Source organism: Tarenaya hassleriana, unplaced genomic scaffold, assembly GCF_000463585.1.
Source record: "Tarenaya hassleriana unplaced genomic scaffold, ASM46358v1 Cleome11, whole genome shotgun sequence".
Classification (NCBI taxonomy): domain Eukaryota; kingdom Viridiplantae; phylum Streptophyta; class Magnoliopsida; order Brassicales; family Cleomaceae; genus Tarenaya; species Tarenaya hassleriana.
This window is the reverse complement of record NW_010961290.1, coordinates 1,392,378-1,414,688: the sequence shown is the minus strand read 5'-3', so window position 1 is coordinate 1,414,688 and position 22,311 is coordinate 1,392,378. Positions and strand designations below refer to the sequence as shown.

The window sequence follows — 22,311 nt, the reverse complement described above, 5'->3', positions numbered from 1 at the left end:
TATCAAAAAGATTTGGGACAGCAAGCAAACCCAGGCTTCCAGTTTGAGTTCCTCCTTCCTCTCATCATCGCCTTTCCTTGTTTTTTTCACTGCAGATTTTTGTTTTGATAAAATAACGTTACCTCTCTCTCTCTCTGCTATTCCTAAGCTCCTTGAAACCCTTAGCGACGACGGAGCAGTCGCCACCGGCGACGTGAATTCAGGTCTATCGTAGATTCTTTTCCCGTCGAACGGAGAGAAATCTCCGCCGCGGATTGCTTCTAATTCACGATCCGCCGCGCCTTCTGCTCGTTATTTTTTGTTCCCTACAAAGCGACATTAATTATTCAATTTGTTACCAAACATATGGTCTACTTGCGCTTTTCACGTTTCTTCTAGAGAAATCCATTCATATTGCTTTTTTCTCCTCGCTAATAAAGTGCCGTTAATTTTTTTTATTATCAAATGAACCCTTAATTTAATCATATTAATTTTGGTAATTAATTAGTTTTGCTAACGTTTCAATTTTAAATTATGTGAAAAAGGTGATGATTTCTGGTGTACGGACCCGTCGGGGGATCCAAACGGAACGTTCTGGCTACAAGGATGTCACATGGTGCATTGCGCATACAACAGCCTGTGGATGGGGAACTTCATCCAGCCGGACTGGGACATGTTCCAATCGACCCACCCTTGCCTATTTGCGCTAGAGAGAGCGGCATAGTCATTGGTCGCTCCGATCGTCTTGGAAGAATCCGTAAGATATTGTTTTCTATATCACTTCTCATTTCTTAATCTGTGTTTGAGTTTTCCGTATAAACCCTAAGTTCACTGCTACTATTTATTGTTCCCTGGCGCTTTGTGATCGAGTAGGGTTTTCCTGTGGTGGAAATTAAGAGCGTAATCTAATCTTTTGTGCGCAGTATGAACCGTACTGCTTTAGATTGATTTGTTGGATCTTGGGAGTTGGTCTGTTGTTTCAAATCAATTAGGGAAAGTTGAGAAAATTGCAATTGTTGTTGAGTATCGATTGTACATCGAGTACATTAGGGTTTCAAAGAGGATAATTCTATTAACGTCTGTTCTATAAGATTATGTGAAGAATTTGGGCCTCGTTTTTCTATTTGATATATTTGTTTTTGTGCATTAATTTGACGGACATTATTATTAAACTGTTTCAGAATTTTGTATCAGATACCACAAGCTCTGTGGTTCCTAGAGGATAAATGGAAGTTTCTGTTTCCTCTCAGAAACAAAGCGTGATATCCCCTCCCGAGTGTATGAGTGATCCCGAGGAGCAGGAAATCAGCGAGGAGGAGGATGATGATCGCAACCATAAGCATCGTAGGAGAGAGACAAGGTCTCAGTCCTTGGAACGAGATAGTTCAGATCAAGTTGTTTTCACAAGGCCTTACAGGAAAAACAATATACATTTTGAAAATGGGAATTCTTTTAATCAACATCAAAAACGACATCCAGGTGCAGCAAATGTTCGGTTTGATTCAAACCAAAGAATAAGATCAAACCATACTTTTTCAAGGGACACTGGTCCTGGTAGAGGTGGAGGGAGAGGCTATGGTTCCTGGGCACAGCGTGATTCCAGGTTCAACCCTGTTGATCTCTCATCTCATATGGTCCAAGTTGGGTCTATGACTCCGGGATTTTTTGGAGGAAGAGGGTTATCTGGTGTTTCAACCGCACAAAATTCACCATGGCCTGCTTTTGGAATGCTTCCTGGGGTTCCAACTGGTGGCCTAGATACTCTCCATCCAATTGGCTTGCAAGGGTCTCTAAGACCGCCCTTAAATTCTCAACTCAACCTTGGTATTCAACAACGGTGTAGAGACTTTGAGGAGCGTGGATTCTGTCTAAGAGGAGACATGTGTCTCATGGAGCATGGAGTCAATCGCATTGTCGTTGATGATGTTCAGGTAGCTTTTTTCCTTCCAAGTTGCTTGAATGCTTTTCTTTCCAATATTTTGGAAAAAGATCTTTCGCTAAATCATTTAGTGATTTCGTGCAGAGTCTTTCCCAATTCAATCTTCCTGTTTCGCTCCCTGGCGCACCTCTTCTGGCAGCTCCATCTAAAGCAGTGCCCACACATTTTGGCAGCTCTTCTGCATTTATGAGTGCTAAAGGGGCTAATGGAAAAAATAATGAGTCTGGAATGACTGTTGATGGTTTGGGTTATGGGGATCCATATCCCGCCGCTGCTGGAACTGATTTTTATGACCCTGATCAACCTTTATGGAACAACAGCACTGGTGAAACTTCAGGTGCAATATCTGGCCGAAATCCAAATGGCATTGATGAAACTGTAGCTACACTGGATTGCGATAACCAAGATGTAGCTGAAAATGCGTGTGGTATAAGAAACTCTAGGAGCACTAGGAAATCTGTTTGGGGTCAAATCTGTGGTTCAAACAGTCAAGGGAATTTCAAAGAGAAAGGTAACTCAGCATTGAATTCATCGATTGGTCTTGAAGATGAAGTCAAGGAGGTCTCTATCAGTTCATCAAGGCAAGGAAAGCGGAATCTTGCTGGTGAAACAGTTGCCAAATTTGATTCATCAAAGGCACCTAACGATGCGACAACCAATACAAGAAAACATGGTCAAAAGGCCATGCGAACACTATTTGTCAATGGGGTTCCCGGGGAGAGCAACAAGAGGGACCTTCTTCTTGCCCATTTTCAGAAATTTGGGAATGTTATTGACATTCGTATCCCCTTAAACAGTGAGCGAGCATTTGTTCAGTTCTCTAAGCGTGAAGAGGCTGAAGCTGCTCTCAAGGCACCTGATGCTGTAATGGGTAACCGCTTTATCAAACTTTGGTGGGCAAATTGGGATAGTATCCAAGATAATGGCCCGAACACTGGAAATGGTGCATCTCTGACTCGCCGTGGTATGATATCTGCCGGAGGACAAAACAAATTTCCTATTACTCCAACATCAACGAGCAACCATGCATCTACAGGTCCGAAGGGTCCTGGGGAAGCTCCATCCTCCTGTGAGCAGCCTAAGCTGGTGGTCAGTAATGGTCCTAAGGTGCCACCTCTGCAGAAAAAATCAGAAGCTCTCGAGCAGCTGAAGGAGGAACTTCGGAAAAAGCAGGAAATGCTGGAGCAGAAGCGTAATGAATTCCGCAAACAGTTGGCCAAATTCGAAAAACAAGTAAGAACTAGTAACCAAATCTTGTTTTGAATCAGTTTTATTACATGACTTTCTTTTAAAAGGATTTTCAATCAGGTGGATGTATTTAATCTGAAGAGAAATTGAAATCTGGGTACTGGCATAATAGGATTTAATATCTCACAAGTGCTTCTTGAAAGCTAAAAATTATGTAAAATTCTAGACAAATTGTAGACCAGAATATAGCTTGACTTATGCGAGTTGAGTTTGGCTATGAAGAGAGTCAAGTATATCATTTCGGCTGTTTTCAGTTGATGATCTGTTGTTTGTGTATTTACGAGAAGAGAGTTGTTTCACCTGAACAAAATTGTCTACTCTTTATCATTCCATAACACACAAATTTGTCTACTCTTTTATCATCCCACGACTCTGTGTATGAAGCAATTTTGTTTTGTAAGGTCTTTTTCCTCTGTCTCTAACCCTGCTCTTAAATTTTCCTCAGGCTACCGTCATCAAGGATGACGAAGCTGAGGAGCAGTCTGTTAAGCGCCTTAAAACGGGTACCCCTGCTGACCTGAGTGCTGCCTCTCCCCCGACAAAGCCGAAACTGGAGTCTCTAACAGAGAAGAGTAAACTTGCCCAGAATCCGATGTCCAACTTTAAGCTAAACACAGAAACATGGTTGCAAGAACCGAAAAACTCGAAACCACAAACTTATCCCTTTGCAGCAAGTATGAACACTCCTATGGTGAATAGGTATAAGTTGGACAATCGCACCACTACCATCAAAGTTGCTCCCCCTTTACCTACTGGGTTAGCTGACGTATGTTCCCTTTTTCTTCTTTCTAATTCCTTGTCTATCCATTTCAAATAACGTCTTCATGTTCATCTGATTAGAGAGAAAACCGAGCCTTTTGCCACACTTTTTCTTCGCAATTCATATACGCTGGTTTTTACTTTTCTGCCGGGATATTTATTTAGTCACTCATGGGCTGATGATTTCGAACTCCTATGCTCCTTTCAGGTCGATGTCTTAAAAGAATACTTCTCTTCCTTTGGGGAAGTTAGCAAAGTGGAGATAGAAGATGAAGGGCCCAGTGGCGATAATACCAAAGAAGGGGATGATACATCTAACGAAAACCTTACAGCACATGTTACCTTTGCGAAACGCAGTGCGGCCGAGAAGGCGTTTGCCAATGCAAAGTGTTGGCAAGGACACGTCTTGCGGTTCGTGTGGGTAACAACACGACAAACCGGCAAAGAGGATAATCCCTCTGTATCCAACTCAGACAAGTCATCTTCTGTTCATAGTGACCCAAAAGCTGTAGAATCGTCTCCGGTCTCCAACATTAAAGAATCTTCCGTGGGAACTTCTGACGATAAGAATGTTGTTTCCGGGGACGATGCTTCTGAGAAACAAGAGAAGGAAGGAATCGAGATAGAGACCTCCGAGCTGATGGAAGCTTCTGAGGCCACGGGAATGGAGGAAGAGCAACAGCCGTTAGGATCAAATCTTGACGGATGATTATGGTCGCATGGTCAGGGCTGTTGTAGAGCGAGGTAATATTTGTCTCCAAACTCTTTTTTTTTTTTTTGGCATAGTGATTGTTTCTTCTGGGTTTAAGGGCAGTTGGTTAAACATTATTATTTTTTGTTTGGATGCGATATATTATCTATTAAGGGTTATTTTTTCAGTGATTAGAGGATGTAAAAAGAACTAAGAGAAACGAGAAATCGTTGGCTCCTTGACTGTGTAGCAGCTAACCCTTGTTTTCCAGCTGATAGCATTGTGGGGAACAAAATTTACACTCTGGATTTTTTCCTTCTCCCATGGTCATGCCGTCTGGTACAAAGGTGGCTTTTATGTAGCTTCTCGAGGTTATAATGATATAAGAAACATATAAACGGCACGCATTCCGGTCATTGTGAGATTGAAGATGATTTTGTCTTAGAGATGTACGCAACTCGATCTTAAGCAGTGAAAATAAAATGTCTTGAAAGCAAAAAAAAATGTCGTCAAAAAAAGACACATTTAATGAAGCGAGTCAAATAAAAAAAATTCATTCATCGGGCAAATGTTAAACATGAAGGCCTTTGAGACCCGCCGTGATAACCCACTGGACTTATCACCTATTTAGAAACTCAATGGGCCTTTGTTGGGCCTAAAGACTCGTTAGATAGTCCGCGAGGCCACTAAATGGGCCTCAAATGCAAAATATATGCCCTCCAGAAAATTTCAGGGAAAAATATTTTTAGATGCTTTTCGTTTTTAACTTTTAATCAATGAGAAGTTTGATTAATTTTATTTTCTTTTACTTAATCTCTTCTAACTTTTTTGGTCTGGTCTGATTTTTCATATATTTTAATTCTTGCAGTGAACGTTCAGTCTTTTCTTTAAAATTTTCTAAGTTTTTGCAACTAAGAAATTCACGATTTGGATTTTCAGCTATCTATTTTTTGATGTTTTCATTTCAATATAATTTTATAGATAATAGTCTGTTTTGTTCCCTTTTCTGATTTGTCACAATATTTTCCGTTCTGTTTGATTCGTATTTCTGATTTTAAAGTTTTTAATTCTTTATTTAGAATTTAGTATAAATTGTGCGGGCTTAATAATGTTGTGTGGGCATGAGGGGTGTAAGGAGCCCATCGCACAAGCCCATTCTCTTCTCCAACAAAAAGCTCCGTAAAGAAAAGGCTCACGCGCTCTTTTCTTAGAATTTTCGAAAAACGCCGATTTTGGTGGGTTATAGTCCAGCGGTTTTCTGGCGGTGGCGTCCACGCGCTCCACCTGCGCGTACGAATATTTGTCCTTTTTATCAATTTTTTTTTTTTTATCACGTCCATATTTTTGCAGAGTTAATGTGAGGATTTGTTTTCCCCAAATTTGTTTTTTATGTACTATTTTGTGCGTTATTTATTAAAAGCTTGTAAATGAAACAACTATTGATTGACAGTTTGAACTTTCCATCTAAATTATTTTAAAATATATATTTTAATTGAATTGAATTTGACATTCTTGTTTCGGTGAATTTGCGGATTGAATGAAAACTAATACTATAAATCAGCTGCCTTTTCAACTGGAAGATTCCAAATACAGCTAAAAGTTTTTTAATATTGAATTTGTTAACATTCTACTTAATATGTATAAATTCTAATTTTGTTAGAGAAAATAGCAAAAAAAAATATATCCAACTATTTTCTATAATTCATTTTTTAGACAATTAATATTCAAAATTTTCTCTTAACAAAAATCTCATATATATATATATATATATATATATATATAAATTAAAAATAATCAATGTCTAATCTAAGTAAAAATTGACATAAAAATATCAAAGGATAAACTAAAAAAATCACTAAAAATCTTTCACTTTAAATTTTTATAAAAAACTACAAAAACCATCAAATATTAATCTTAATAAAAATTCATCAACTATCTAATTAATTTGAATAGATATGGGCCTTTTTGTAAAACTATAATATTTTATTTTAATTTTATTTTAAAAATCTATAAATTTGAATAGGAAAACAAATATAAATTATACAATTCTAAAAATTACAAAAAATATCATATTTTTATATAAATTTATCATATTGTTAGTGTTTTGAATTATATTGATTATAAATATTATATTTAAAATTAATCATATACTAATATTTTAAATATTGTAAATTATCAATATAATTTTTTATAAAAATTTTAATAATTAAAATATTATATAATGTATAATTACATATAAATTAATTATATAATAGATAATATATTTTTAGAGTTAAATAAAAATAGAATATTTTTATATATAATTTTATATTAATTGATAAATTTTTATATGTAAATAAGAAGTTTTTGAAAAAGAAATATATTTGATTTAAAAAAAATATATAAATTTTTATATTTAAATCAATAAAAATATTTTTTTAATTTTAAATGTATAAAGAGGGTTATTTTTAAGATATAATAAATTTAAATAAATATTATGTATTTTTACTTTTTTTAAAAATATCTAATTTATATTTTTTTAATTCGAATTTTATACAATTTTATAATAAAATCAAAATAAAATATTTTTAATAATTTAGAATTGGTTGGATTTTTAAACTAAACTTGATATTTGTTTATGTTAATTTCTAATTGAAATTTTGTTTTTAAACATTTTATTTAAGGGGTAATAGCAAAAAAAAACATGAACTTTGTGTATTTGGCAAATAGATACACAAACTTTTATTTTGGTAATAAAATACACAAACTTTTATATTTTTAGCATAAACCTCTACGAACAATAACGACGTAAAAAAAAATAACGGAACCATCAACACGTCATCTATATTTGTGAATATCCGTATTCGATATAAAAATTATAAAATTTTAAATTAAAATTAAAAAACAATTTTAAATATAAATAAATTATATAGGTCATTTATATTAAAATTTTAAAATTTAAATATTTAACATCAATATAAATATAAATATAATCATAATCTATCATATACAATTATATATGTCATTTATATTAAAATTTTAAAATTTAAATATTTAAAATCAATATAAATATAAATATAATCATAATTTATCGTATACAAATATATTCAAAGTTTAAACATTCTAAATCTCAATTATTTAAAATCAATATAAATATAAATATTCAGATATCCAGAACGTACGAATCGGATACAGATATTTATTTTGAAATATTTGTCGGTTACGGATCAGATACGAATATCAAATTCGAATTATACGACATATTCAATCTGATTCGTACTAATTAATAATACTATTAAATATAAGAATAATTTGGTATAGAAATTTAAAATACTTTATATTTACATGTTTTGTAGATATATTTAAGAAATATTTTATATAATTGAGATTTAGAATGTTTAAACTTTGAATACATTTGTATATGATAGATTATGATTATATTTATATTTATATTGATTTTAAATAATTGAGATTTAGAATGTTTAAACTTTGAATATATTTGTATACGATAAATTATGATTATATTTATATTTATATTGATTTTAAATATTTAAATTTTAAAATTTGAATATAAATGACCTATATAACTTATTTATATTTCAAATTATTTTTTAATTTTAATTTAAAATTTTATAATTTTTATATCGGATACGGATATTCACAAATATAGATGACGTGTTGATGGTTCCGTTATTTTTTACGTCGTTATTGTTCGTGGAGCGCTAAAAATATAAAAGTTTGTGTATTTTATTACCAAAATAAAAATTTGTGTATTTATTTGCCAAATAAAAAAAGTTCATTTTTTTCTGCCATTATTCCAAAAGTTTGTGTATTTTATTACCAAAATAAAAGTTTGTGTATTTATTTTCCAAATAAAAAAAGTTCATGTTTTAAAAAAAAATATATATAAATTTTTATATTTAAATCAATAAAAATATTTTTTAATTTTAAATGTATAAAGAATTATTATATAAAATATTATGTTTATAAATATTTATATTAATGTTAAATATTAAGATATAATAAATTTAAATAAATATTATGTATTTTTCCTTTTTTAAAAATTATATAATTTATATTTTTTTAATTCAAATTTTATACAATTTTATAATAAAATCAAAATAAAATATTTTTAATAATTTAGAATTGGTTGGATTTTTAAACTAAACTTGATATTTGTTTATGTTAATTTCTAATTGAAATTTTGCTTTTAAACATTTTATTTAATTGATAGTCATTCTTTTTGAATAAAAAATAACAATTTTGGTTTATTATAATGAATTTTAAATAAAAAAAAATTGTGTAAATAAAATAGTTAATGATTTTTTTGGATTTGTCCCCCATATCACTCATTAATTTTTATGTTTACGAATACAATGGATGCTGCGAGTGTGATCGCCAAAAGCAAGGATCTAAAGACTTCATTTCAACATGAAGTCTCTAATTGCTAATCAGACATCACGCTGTTAATCTGCTCAAACCTTGGATCATGTACTTACATGTTAAGCTGTTTGGAACAAACCCAAGTCTCTGCATTCTTTCCTGAAGACATATCAGCTTATCTGCAGCGTCGCCCCCTTCAGAGATCGCTTTCACCACCGAATTATAACTTCCAGTGTCAAATATCCCAAACTCTCTAGCAAAATAACCCAACAGACTCTCTGCTTTATCGAAATTTAGTTCCTTGCAGTATCCATCAATCAGAGCCCCGCATATATAAGCATCGGGTTTCAATTTCGAGTCAAGCATTTCCATCATCAGGGACTCGGCTTCAGGATTTCTACCGGCCCTACACAAACAACATATAAGAGCTCGGTATGTAGTGAAATCAAGTACCATATTCCAATCTGTGATTTTCCCTTTGAGAAGCAAGGCCTCAGTAATGGCATTGTACTGACATAGAGAATCCATCAGTTTATTATACACCTCTGGTTTACCTTCATAGCCCTCCTCGTCGATTCTTTCTAGAAGATTCTTTGCCGCAAAGGGTCTACCATCCCGACACAAAGAAACTATCAGATAGTCATAAACCTCAGAGGGGATAGATATCCCGAATCTCCTAAGCTCAACCATCAAATTCACAGCTGCGACTAACCGTCCTTCTCTTACGTATCCCTCAACTACAACTTTACAAGTAAACCTGTCTGGAACAATGCCGTTCCCAATCATTTCGTTTAACAATGACTTGGACTCTTCCATCATTCCTTCCTTACAATACGCATAGATAAGAGTATTGTAGGAGATGACATCGTGGGCTATTCCTCTGTGTACCATCCTATGGAACATCTCATGAGCTTCTTTCATCCTCTTTTCTCTACAAAGACCTTTTATAATTGATGTATAAGTGACCAAATCCGGTACAACACCCCTTCGGTACATGATCCTGTACAGATAAAATGCATCTTCTAACCTTCCTCTCCTACAATAACTACTCACTAATGTGTTATAAGTCACCAGATCAGGTTCAAACCCTTCCTCTTCCATCTTCTCCAGGAAGTCATTAACTTTTTGGATATCCGAATCATTGCAGAAAACGTTGGTCAATATATTAAAGGTATGAGTGTTGGGATGAATCCCTGATCTCCCCATTACTTGATACACTTCCCAGCACTTGTCCGTACAATTCAGCTTTAGCAACCCGTTCAAGAGATGATTACAAGTGACGGCACTAACAAGAAAACCAGCATCGATAACCTTTCTAAATGCCAAAAACCCGTCTTGTACCAAACCCATTTTCAGGTGACCCTTGACGAGCATATCGAAAATAATGGGATCCCAATTGCAATCATCGGTTGCAGAGACCAAAACCCTAAATACATCATCCTTACGTGGAATCTCTGCGAAAGACTCGATTAATTCACACAAAAGTCGCATAGCCGACGGGAATCTCTTGGACCAAGCAAGAATATGGAGCAAGAGACAGTAATTACGCGCATTAGGTCTCTTACCCAAATCGGATTTGACCCAATTGAAGAACGAGAGCGCCCGAGAAGCATCGGATTGGAATCTCAGCAAAACCCTAGAGATTTCACGGTCACCCAAGTGGGGAATCAGCGACTTTATCTCGTCACGAAGGTCGGATAAACCGGAATTTCGTTGCGTAAGAGCCAAGCAGATGAGATCGACGATTTTGTTGGGGTTTTGGGTTGCGGGAAGGAGATTATACAGTGGATTGAGGACAGGCTTTGCTGAAGATTCCGATATTATCTGCAAAGGTGTAGAACACCGATCTCTCTTGAAATCTCCGCCCGAAACTCGTATGCGAAGATTGCTAGCAGCAATGGAGGAATGCGCGAGCGAATTTGAAACCCGCTTCATCAACGGAACACTCGGGGACCCGAGAGAGAGCGCTTTGCAGAGCGCAACGTAAGAACTAAGAACGTTTGCAAACAGCAGAGAGAATAAATGGGCTTTATACAAAAAGGCCCATATACGACAATATGAGATCCACATTAAAAAAAAAGCCCATTTCAAATGTTAGAAGAATCAAGAATGTGACCTCGTAAAAAGAAAAATTACCCTGTTTTCCAAAAAAAAAAAAAAGACAACATTTTATTAGTTCCATAAATAATTAAAGAGTGTTTGGACACATAACATCCACTGTTCCAAAGAAGTTCTGTAGTTTAAAAATTTAGTAAACCCTAAATACTCGATCCCTGTCTGGTTACCAAATTGAATAGCATTTATACGAATCATCGTCTTTAATGATATGCTAATTCCGAGTTCATCTATGAAGAACATATACATAATTGATGATGTGTTTCGTTATCATGTAAGACAGTATTCGTAACGTACGGACTAAAATGATAAAAGGCGTTGGACTACAACGAACAATCAAATTTAAAAAAAAAATTACATATTGAGATCAGACACTTTTTTATTTTGCACCGATCAGATTTTAAATATAAGAAAGCTAATTTGCCTGCATTGGGAACACGAATCTAAATTCTCGATGAGATTGCAAGAAAAATTCAACTTCGCATGTGTAAGAAAAAACAATTTGATGCATATATATATATATATATATTCATTAAATAGAGCATAACTCAAATTATTCTAAAAAAAGTACAAAATCTTTTAACACAAATTATACAACTGGTCGAGGGATTACAAAACATTTAAATATTTCCACAAGTAGAAAGTAAACGACACACACGCACACAACCCAAAAAGCGAAACTACGGAACTGCCCATGCTCTCCTTTATGGGCCTTACTATGAACCGTACGGCCCATATGTTTGGCCTTCCGGCCCAAATAAAAAACAACAACATACCAACGTGACGTCATCAGCAACGACATTACGGAACTATCCCTCTTCTTCTTCAGGTCCTGGAGGTTTCTTGGGCCTTGCTCTGAACGGTCTGGCCGACGTCCTTGGTCTTCTGACCAGTGTATCCGACCACGTCAGCCATCCTACGCTTGGCATATTCCATCTGCTCGGGCATGGACCGTCTTGTGCCACGCAGGTAGTTCATTACCCACGAGATCGAGCTCAGACCCGTCAGCCCGAACAGGCCCGACGACAGGAACCCAGTCACGGCGAGCCCTATCGTGATCGCGGCAGGGACGATGACCGGGCTGAAAATGATGAAGAGTGGGGTGGCGATCATCAGGCCGATCACCGAACCGGCCAAGGCCAGACCGGCCAGGGCGAGGAGCGTGCCTCCTACCGGGATACCGGTCAAGAGGGCCAAAACCTGCGTATATATGCGAGGAAAAAATGTCTGATTTATTCGAATCAATCGACATGCATGCAGATGCGTATTTCTCTTGCATTCTGGTCATATGCGTGTGCATGGCACTTGCGTTAAGCGGTGGAAGATCAAATCAATGTAAATTATACTACATATATGGTTTATAACCAAGAAAGATATTTCATGGATACGCTTTTTTTTTTGTAAACATACATATTGTAACATAATTATAAGATAAAAAAGTTTATAAAAATGCATTATGTGACCTGAGTGCTAGAGGGGCCACGTTCAGGAAGGATGCTCTTGATGCCCTGACCGCCTTCGTAAGGGTGACTAACTTGCATGTGCCTCTCACGGTCGCGATCCGCCATCTCGATGAAACCAAAGACAGATCACAAAAGCTGATAATTTTTTTAAAATTAATTATAAAAAAACTGTGAGTACTATTGGAACTAAATAAATATATTTTTATATATAGAAGAAGGTCGGTTCAGGGTGTTTACTTATATAGCGGTCGGTGTCATTACATGGTGACACGTAAGGAGGTGAGATGGAGAGCTGAGGGTCTGCATGATTTCCAAGTTTCAGTTTTTTTTTAAAAAAAATCTCTTTTCCTTAGAACAACTCGAGAAGGAGACGTTTGCTTCGGTTCCTCTGACACGACCAAAACCATGCATTGGTCACGTGGTTTTGTCTTTATTCTTTAATTATAAACTATCATATGATTTTACTTCACCTTTCCCTTTTCATTTGGGTGTACCCAGTCCGAATTTCAAAGTCTTATGCATTGGTAATTCGAGCTGTTACCCTTCCGACGCGCTGATCGAGTAAATCTAAATCCACATATACGAGCCTACAACATACACGTGAGAGATAAATCAGTCGTAACTGATAGATGATAGATGAGCGGATAAAGAATCGAACCCCCAACCTCTCACTATGTTGACCATACTTTTTACCAACTCACCTAGACATTTCGCATATGAATTTTTTGATTTTTTATCAGCAGATATGAACAGTTCTATTGTATTTTGACTTAACTAGAGTATTTTACAATTTTATTAATTATAAAAAAAACTTGGTCTTCAATTTTAAGAATATTATATCAATAATTATCAATAAATTTGAAAAATAGTATATTCTGTTTCTAGAATTCTGATATTCGGATTGTATTAAAAAACTTATTTGTAAAAACATTTCATTTTTTACTTATTTTTATATTGAATATAAATTATATTTGAATTTAATTATTATAATTTTGAAATTTTAGTTACAGAACGGTTTTAAAAATTCCATCTGGAATATACGATATTTATTATTCAATTTAATTTGTGAATGCAGTTCATGCGAGAGGTCTTTGAATATAGAGCAACGAAATACCTGGCCCATTCTTCCAAGTTCCAGCCTCGGACCTTCTGAACAAGGTCGGTGGGTCTGAAAAACGAATAATTGGGCCTTTAAGATGTCCACATAGGCCGTTGCAATGGGCCCTGATTCTCGCCCTTAATAATATCCCCATGTCCTGCATACATACAATATACATATATTGTTTTGTCACGCCTGTATTAAAGATCACAAAATAAAATTACACGTACACAAAATACTTTTTAAAGGATTCTTAATTACATGAAATTAGGCCAATCAAACAAAGTCGTTGTAGTATAGTGGTGAGTATTCCCGCCTGTCACGCGGGTGACCCGGGTTCGATCCCCGGCAACGGCGTAATTACTTTTAACCTTATCAAACCCAATTTTTTTTAAGCCCATCAAACTATTGAAACCAGCTTTTTTTTTTATGAAACCCATATGTAGTATATGTATATATATCCAATATGATTAACAATGATATTATTATGCTTACATAAATATCCATATAATTATGCTATATCCACATTTGCGTTATGCCCATGAGATTATTAAATTTCTAGCAACAGTTCGTATGATACGATTCACATATAAAAAATTCATTTATTCTACATTAGGAAACCATAAATAAAAAACTATATATTTATGTCTTAGGAAACCCGGAATTTTTTTTAAAGTTTTTTTAAACAACTAAATCCTTGAATTTTGTTTCAAATGATGTTAGTTACATATATATATATATATATAAAAAAAATTGCAAATAAAATTTTCGGGTTATAAGAGGGAGTTTGTTAGTCGGTTATATTCACCGAGCATGCGGTGGTTGCCCAATTGGGCTATTGATGGTCACTGGATTTCATTTATGGGACAAACGCGTCTAATCCAAAAATCAAATCAATCACTGTCCATTTCCAGGTCGAAAACGACTTCGCGTTTTGATCTGAAAGCAAAAATCGTCGAATAAGGCTTTTTTGTTTTGTATTTTTTTGTGTTATTGGCCCCTTATATATATATATATATGTGTATACACACACTCATATCTCTTATATTTTTCACATGGATTCTTGGGCGGTTTGTGGTGGTCCATTTCACATGACAACGAGATGACCAACCCCCCCCTTCCCTCTTTCAGTTCCTCTTTGTACTAATGTTGGGCCCAGGTAGGGCCCAAGTTCATTTCTTTTTTGCCCTTTATGTTTTTTTAATCTATTCAGCATTATTTTTTTAAACCTTTTTTTATATTGGACTGATTGGCTGGTTATGACCGGTTTAGATCGGGTTTAGTAATTTTTGATTCGGTACAATTGATAGTTTTCCATTGTTTTACTTTTATCTATATTTATACTTGAGTCGAATTTTTCCACGTTTGAATTTATATTAGAAAATTATTGCGCTATATTGGTATAATTCTCCTCTAGCTACAGTTTTTTTTTATTATTTTGAATTCAGTATGGGAACAAAAACGTTATTCCTATTTTTTTTAAGATTAGACTTTTTTTTTCATTTCGAATTTACATCGGAAAATTATGTCATTGCGTTCGTACTCTATACAACAAAGCATATCATATGCTGATTTTGTGGATTCGACATCGATTTGAATGGGGATTTAACCCATAAAAGCTATGCCTATGGTTCTAAATCACAGTACGAAACTCGTAGGCTGTCTTTTTTTTTTCCAATCTTCAATAGAAAAACAACAACAACGAAAACGGTTGAAACAAACCTTTCGCTAGTGATTCATTGGATTGGATTCACAACAAATATGCATATACATCGAGTTTATAATATTTTTTTTTATAATGGTGGAACCCGTCTCACAGCCCGCAGACCGAATGTCATCTCGAACAGTAAATTACTTGGCTCTATGCTATGGCAAACCACGCGGAAGAGGTAAACTACACAAAATTGACTGAATCGGAAAAAAATTCAGATCTTAGAAAGAATAGAACCTACAATCTCGCGTAGAGAAAACTAATCATTAACTAATCATTTTTTAATTTAGTTTGGATTTACCCTAATTTATAATATTTTTTTGACTGTTCTTTTTCTTTTTTTTTTTATTTGATGATACATTTTTTTTGGATCTAAGTAAGGGGCCGACTGGTTGCACCGCCGCCACCCGCAAACGGAGCGGTTGCGATTTTCGGCGATTGCAGACGATTGAAAAACTGAATGGTTGAACCGCAACCAACCGCAACCGCAACCAAACTTATGTTTTCTAATCGCAGCTTTCAACTTGTGTTTTGGTAGCGGTTTCCGGCGTTTTGACAAAAAAACTAAAATATTTTTATTAGAAATTATATAAAATATTAATATATATATTGGTGATGATTTTGTTTAATGTTATGATTTGATATTATTTTGTAGTATTATATTTTAATAAAAAAATACAATAGTATAATTTTTAGGTTTAATAATGATTATTTTTAATAATTTTATAATAAAATTATTTTTTTACTTTAAAATAAATTAAATTGATAATATTTATATTTTAAATTTATTATTTAATTATCATAAATTTAGCAAATATTTTTTATCAAATGATACTAAAAATTTTAATTAAAATTATTATAATAATAATTTATAATTTATATCAAAACACAACCGCAACGAACCATTCACTTCTAACCGCACTCACCTGTATATTTACTGAACTAAGGTGAATTATCTTCAATCTAAAGTTATCCTCGAGGGAATATAGTATAACAGAGTTGTCTTTGGACCGTATAATAAATAATTTGCTTATAATAAGCAATTAACTAATAAAGTGGTGCAGCGGAAAACTGATGAGAGAGAGAGATGCAGGGACAAGAACACAGTTTGAGAAATTCAAGGAGGGTGAAGAAGAAAAAAAGGGCTGGAATAATTGAGGGGATGTCGAAAAACGCGTACCGAATGTCACATGGCAATCGGCAAAAAAAAAAAAAAAAAAAACAATCATAATTTCTTCTGTGAGGATTTGTAACAATTTTTTTATTTATTTATATTGGAATATAATAATAAGAGAACAGATTTTTCTGTAATGTACCTCTTACTACTGTTACTGAATATGACTTTTGTCGGAACGTAATCCCCTTGTCTCGATGTCGACAACCAAATCCCACCACCAAAGTCAAAGATACCCGTCTTCGTCTCTCTCTCTCTCTCTCTCTCTCTCTCTCTCTCTCTCTCTCTCTCTCTCTCTGATATCCCTATGAACACATCTACATGCATACATGCGTGTGTGCACATGTATACGAATACATACACATACGCGTATACATACATATAAAGACAGTACACGTTAATGAGAAATGAGATCTCGAGAATGATATCTGTTGTGCTGAAGAACTATGATTTCCAAGAGGCTTCATTTTCTGAACAAACACGTTAGAACTGCATGTGTGTGTTGAAAACCGCATGATGACATTATGTATATGGCAACTCTAATTACACGAAATGTATTATTATACAGAAATATGTCATTAATTACATTGTTTCTTAGGTTCATGTGCTTCTCTCTCTATATATATGTATAGACACGTGTGTGTGTGTGAGAGAGAGTAATTGATGAAATTTGTATATTATAAATATATATATATATACATATATATTGTCGGGAAATTATATAGATACATATAGTATATTGGTCATATATCAACGAACGAATTATAGTCTTATACAAACTAGAAACGGGGTTTGATCTTGTTGATGACCATAGTCCTCTCTAGATGACACTGCACCACTGATCAGGTCGCCGAAGAGAGAGAGAGAGAGAGAGAGAGAGAGAGAGAGAGAGAGAGAGAGAGAGAGAGAGAGTACGTATAATGAGAGCAGTGTTACGTATAGTATGGCGAGTTGGTTAATCCGTCATTAGTACATCAGTTCGATAATTGTTACCGACATATTTTTTTTAATACAATATATGGGTATTGAATAAGCCGACTTGTGTTTATCAAAAAATAAATAAATAAAATAAACCAACTTGTGCGGTACCCATATATAAAATTATAAAAAGGAGATTTTATTGGATCAATTTGGTATTTTATCAAAATGAAGATAACAAATAAAATGCGAAAAAAGTTATTTAGAAAATAAGTAAAGTTTTTAAACGCAATCTAATTTCGGAATGAATCAGAATATTGAAATAAAGATTGAAGGAATCTACTTTAGAATAAAAAAAATTCAAATCTAAACCTAATTATTACAAATCGAAATCCAAAATTTTTGTTATTTATATTTTGCCAACTAAAATTCATTATCTTTAAAGTGATTTTGTTAAAATTTTATTATTCCGTCGAGGAAGAAAAAAAAAACATTCCGCAGCAAGTGTTTTGAAAAAAAAAGGTATTTCAAGTCCTCAGTCTATTGTTAAATTACACACTTATATATTCTTTGGTTATTTGATGTATATGGTAGGTAGATGGCCGCCAAATGACATTAAATAAAATTGACCGACTGAAAAAGAGATTCTCTATTTATACATGTGCCTAATAAAGGTGTTATATAATAAGATGCTTCAGTTAATCCCAGAAGTCGAAATACTGCAATATTTGGATTTTTTATATATATAATTTTGTTATAGTTGCATAAAGAGCATTTATTAATTTATTATAAATGGAGGAAAAAGCTGATGGGAATATGCAAGTCCAAAGCTTATGAAGCCGCTAAGAGAATAGATAAAGTTCAAAGGTTTAATGATAGTTTAAGTTTCAAATCAAAATGTTGATAACCCATTAGACTAATCAGGAAAAAAAATTGCAACATGTTCCAAACATATATAATTAGGAAATGTAAACCTAATTATACATAATTAGGGCCGAAATCAACCCAATTAATACATCACTTATTTATCGACCAATTAACCACCCCATGACAAAAATACACACATGACACATGCATCTACAAAATAAACAGATATGGCATGTCTATATGTGCATGCTCATACACATCATCACATACAAAACATGTCTACCTCTGATCAATAACCACCATACCCTTCTCCGTCACGTCCGCCGCCACGTCCTCCGCTTTTCCGGCCGCCAAACGACGTCGTTTCAGCTCCAAAACAGCTGGCGTACCTCATGAGATCGGCGTTAGTCTCCTCGAGCTCCCTCTGAAGCCGTATGACTTGCCTCTGGAGTATAGAAATGGCTCCAACACATCCGTACACTGGATCCTTCAGCCTCGCCTCTGCCTCATAGGCCAGTGAGTTCACTGCATCTTCTCGCTGATGTGGCTCCACTTCTTGCAAGATCTTGCTAACGTTGCTCGCCCCGAAGATCCTGCATCATACAGAACACCATCATCATGTGCAAACGTTTTCTATACGAAAATTCTAGGTCAAAACGTATATAATATTACGATTATACCCTTATACCTGTGTACGTTGGCGAACTTTGTCGGCTCCTCGGGTGGGAAATACGGGGCGAAGACGCAGTCCGAGGTGCATTTCCTTCTCAGGAACTTGCAGGCCGCGCATGGAGAGTTTGCGTAGCTCGTACACGACGACGACGCCATATGTTTTTAGTGTTGTTTTCCTTATCTCACAGAAAAAAATAATGTTACGTATGTATGAACATACATGGAGACATATCTGTATGTTTACGGTTGATCTTTCTCATCCTCAATATAATTCAGAAATGGGTATTAAATTAAAACCTAATCTCCTTACGTAGAAAAATCTATATAGATATTGCACTATATATATATATCCAAACATATATCAAAGCGTTTTGGCTGTTGGTAAAATTAAAGGGTATTCACGCACACAAACACCCACCATCTCATCCTCAAGTATAGTTTAAGCTTGTAAAGTGTGATTTTGGGGATCCATAGGACCCGAACCATATATTGGTTCACATATTTTTTGTTTGACATCAAAATTTCCCTGTGCGAAATTTTTGTAAGTGTCAGATCTTAAACTTGCGGCTAATTCTTTATCACGAGAGCTCATAAATGTGATGAAAAACACATCGCATCGGCCTTTCAAAACTGAAAGAGACAGCTGTTTTGTAACTTTCGACACATTGGATGTTTTTTTTTTGTAGTGATTTACTTATACACACATAACATGCATACACTTCTTCATGATGGAATTGCTATCACACCATTACGATGTTAGATGTATAGAATTATGCGTATTTACATACTACGTGCGATAAAATAAGATATGACATGTATGTCCGTATATATGCACATGTACATGTGAACCTATACACGTCAATACGTGTACAAGAAATCGGCGTTTTGCCTGGTTCGGTTTTAGGGTGTCATATAAGTCCGACGTTTATCAGAAAAGGTAGAAGATAATCCTGCCTACAAGGCAATGAATTCTACATATATGCAATGTCAAGAACCGTACTAATCTTAGATTTAGATCTAATTCCAATACGCTTGGACAGTGAAGTGCTGGGCAGAAATTTTCAAAGAAAGTGTACACGTTGTACACACTGAATATATATATATATATATATATATATATATTTAGTGTGTACAACGTGTACACTTTCTTTGAAAATTTATGTATGTATAATACACACACAGAGGCTCATATATACATGTATATACACACATATTATTTGTAAACTAGTGAGCCACCTAAACTAGGTGGGAAAAAAAAGAAGAAGAAAATTTGGAGACATTTTCTTGGAAAAATGCTGATTTATTTGGAAAAGGGACAAGAAAAACCAAAATTTTCTGCCCATATATATGCCCTATCCATAATTTTCAACACACACACTTTTTTTCTTGACGTTTTGGCAGCTTTCCCTGGTTTCTCCTCCCTGTACTCTCTGGGTTCTGTATATATATATACATGTATATATATATATATCAATGTGTTTATGCTAAGCATATACTCAAACTACAGACATGTTTTTCTTCAATCACGTAGCGTTGATTAGATTTCTTGTTTGGTTATACTATGAGAGCTTCCTCCTTTAAATCAATTTTGATTTTTTTAGTTTTATGTGTCGATAAGCACATATCGTTATTTTTTCTATACAAAGTCGTATTCTCACCTTGCATATATATAAACATACATATATATATATGTATATGTATATCTGGCTTTTAAACTCAATCGATATGCATATATATATCAAGCAATCATCCCGGGCTAATTAGACTTTATATACAATCATATTATCCAACGAAACCGTATCATATTGATCTTCAGAATGATGTAAGTTCATGCGCATATCTTCACAAATACGTAAGTGTGTGTGTGCGTGAGGAGTAAATCAATATATCCATGTAAGCTTCATTACGGGCTTACCTCTTTTCACAGGGAGCTGCAAGAGAGAAGAGCCTCCTGATCTGTTGAAAGAGAATATGGATTTGATCTTCTTCCCTTTATAAGGTGAAAATTACTCTGTTTTTATGTTTCAATTATTATTTTTCATGATGGGTTTCAATGGAGAAGAAACCCTAGTCTGAGACAAAGAAGAAGAGCGAGCCCCCTGAGGGGAAAGTTAGAGAGAGAAGGAGAGAGGGGCAAAAGGCATTTTTGGTGATTGGAGAAAGAGAAAGAACATGAATTTATTGAAATACCAAAAGACAAATGGCCCCAAATTAATTGAGGCCCTAATAGGACTGATCAAAAAAGGAACATGTGTGACCATTGCAAATTGTACTCCAATAGTGTTTTTTTTTCTTTCTATATTTGTCATTTTCCTTTCATATATAGATACACTCGTGTGTATATATGTGTATATATATATATCGACAGACACTCGTATATATATTCGTAAATGGCCTAAAAGTTTGGTGGTATTATAATTTCATCGTTCCTTTAGAAACCCAACTTTCAGGTTTCTCCCTTCTCTTTGAAAATAACATAATGTGATAAATGAATATATGTATCTAAATCTGTTTAAAAAAAATATAATGTCCCACATTAAAAGGAGATGGAAAATCTCATCCATTTATATGATCATAAATGAGTTGTAAATATCCGTTTCAACACACATAAGCGTACACGGTACAATGTATATTAAGATATAATATATTTGACCATAAAATATTCTATCAAAAAAAAAATGTATATGTATATACACATATAGTTATCGAATGTTAGACAGTGAAAACACAACATTAGAACTTTTATTTTTTATGATTGAAATTTATCTTAGTCGATCGACCGATTATAATATATTTTTACATGCATAATCACTAACCCTATGTGAAAATACATTAAATAAATTAAGAGAACCCCTCATGTAAAGCAAAAATTGGGAACGGCATATAGGCTAAACATTATATGTACGTATTTTGCGGAGTATGCGTGTGTATCGGTGCTACTGTGGTTTGAATTTATGAGATTACATCTGTCATGTCATGGTATGCAGAGACAAAAGATAAGATCTGAGAAAATCTGACATATACGTTGTCGTTTGATTGAGTTGGACTGTTAACCTGTAGTCCGTTTGGTTCCACTGTTCGTTTTTTTTTTGTTGTAAAGATACTCTTTCTCTCTATATATACATATATATATATATATATGTGTGTGTATAACAAAAACAACGTTTGTTACATGGGAAAATGAAAAGACGAGCATGGTTATAAGAGATAATAAGAATCAAATTGGTAGTGAAATGGGTTACAATATGTTTGATGGAAGTGGTTATTGTATTCATAAGCTTGGGGACATGATGATCAGAAGATAGTTCTCTCTC

General features: G+C 34.2%; 4 protein-coding genes and 1 non-coding gene across 6 annotated transcripts; 2 read left to right on the top strand and 3 right to left on the bottom strand.

The window, feature by feature from the left end:
• The first annotated feature begins 674 nt into the window (after positions 1-674).
• Positions 675-4,935, top strand: LOC104805377 (zinc finger CCCH domain-containing protein 41). 2 transcript variants are annotated; one of them, XM_010529932.1, is made up of 5 exons: positions 675-736; positions 1,174-1,910; positions 2,003-3,151; positions 3,612-3,932; positions 4,134-4,935. In XM_010529932.1, the coding sequence occupies exons 2-5, from the start codon at positions 1,206-1,208 to the stop codon at positions 4,632-4,634; spliced, it is 2,676 nt and encodes an 891-aa protein (XP_010528234.1). In that variant the 5' UTR covers positions 675-736; positions 1,174-1,205; the 3' UTR covers positions 4,635-4,935. The 2 variants fall into 2 exon arrangements, with proteins under 2 accessions (XP_010528234.1, XP_010528233.1); XM_010529931.1 differs by having other exon boundaries at positions 1,161-1,910.
• A 3,967-nt stretch (positions 4,936-8,902) lies between these two features.
• LOC104805375 (pentatricopeptide repeat-containing protein At5g40400) lies at positions 8,903-11,091 on the bottom strand. The gene has a single exon (XM_010529930.2). It carries the CDS (start codon positions 11,046-11,048, stop codon positions 9,054-9,056), a length of 1,995 nt encoding a protein of 664 aa, XP_010528232.1. The 5' UTR covers positions 11,049-11,091; the 3' UTR covers positions 8,903-9,053.
• Positions 11,092-11,646: 555 nt separating this feature from the next.
• On the bottom strand, positions 11,647-12,753 carry LOC104805374 (oleosin 21.2 kDa-like). The gene is made up of 2 exons (XM_010529929.1): positions 12,557-12,753; positions 11,647-12,293 (listed from the first exon to the last, which is right to left on the bottom strand). The coding sequence occupies exons 1-2, from the start codon at positions 12,659-12,661 to the stop codon at positions 11,919-11,921; spliced, it is 480 nt and encodes a 159-aa protein (XP_010528231.1). The 5' UTR covers positions 12,662-12,753; the 3' UTR covers positions 11,647-11,918.
• Positions 12,754-13,940: 1,187 nt separating this feature from the next.
• On the top strand, positions 13,941-14,012 carry TRNAD-GUC. The gene has a single exon. It is a non-coding gene; the product is annotated as a tRNA-Asp (tRNA).
• A 4,387-nt stretch (positions 14,013-18,399) lies between these two features.
• LOC104805373 (LOB domain-containing protein 25) lies at positions 18,400-21,131 on the bottom strand. The gene is made up of 3 exons (XM_010529928.1): positions 20,913-21,131; positions 19,014-19,173; positions 18,400-18,918 (listed from the first exon to the last, which is right to left on the bottom strand). The coding sequence occupies exons 2-3, from the start codon at positions 19,151-19,153 to the stop codon at positions 18,615-18,617; spliced, it is 444 nt and encodes a 147-aa protein (XP_010528230.1). The 5' UTR covers positions 19,154-19,173; positions 20,913-21,131; the 3' UTR covers positions 18,400-18,614.
• Positions 21,132-22,311: the final 1,180 nt, after the last annotated feature.

Coding starts and splice junctions, on each gene's coding strand:
- LOC104805377 (XM_010529932.1), top strand. CDS start 1,206: ATGGAAGTTTCTGTTTCCTCTCAGAAACAAAGCGTGATATCCCCTCCC. Junction 3,152..3,611: donor TGGCCAAATTCGAAAAACAA/GTAAGAACTAGT, acceptor AATTTTCCTCAG/GCTACCGTCATCAAGGATGA. Junction 3,933..4,133: donor TACCTACTGGGTTAGCTGAC/GTATGTTCCCTT, acceptor TGCTCCTTTCAG/GTCGATGTCTTAAAAGAATA.
- LOC104805375 (XM_010529930.2), bottom strand. CDS start 11,048: ATGTGGATCTCATATTGTCGTATATGGGCCTTTTTGTATAAAGCCCAT.
- LOC104805374 (XM_010529929.1), bottom strand. CDS start 12,661: ATGGCGGATCGCGACCGTGAGAGGCACATGCAAGTTAGTCACCCTTAC. Junction 12,294..12,556: donor GTGGCCCCTCTAGCACTCAG/GTCACATAATGC, acceptor ATATATACGCAG/GTTTTGGCCCTCTTGACCGG.
- LOC104805373 (XM_010529928.1), bottom strand. CDS start 19,153: ATGGCGTCGTCGTCGTGTACGAGCTACGCAAACTCTCCATGCGCGGCC. Junction 18,919..19,013: donor AAGTTCGCCAACGTACACAG/GTATAAGGGTAT, acceptor TGTATGATGCAG/GATCTTCGGGGCGAGCAACG.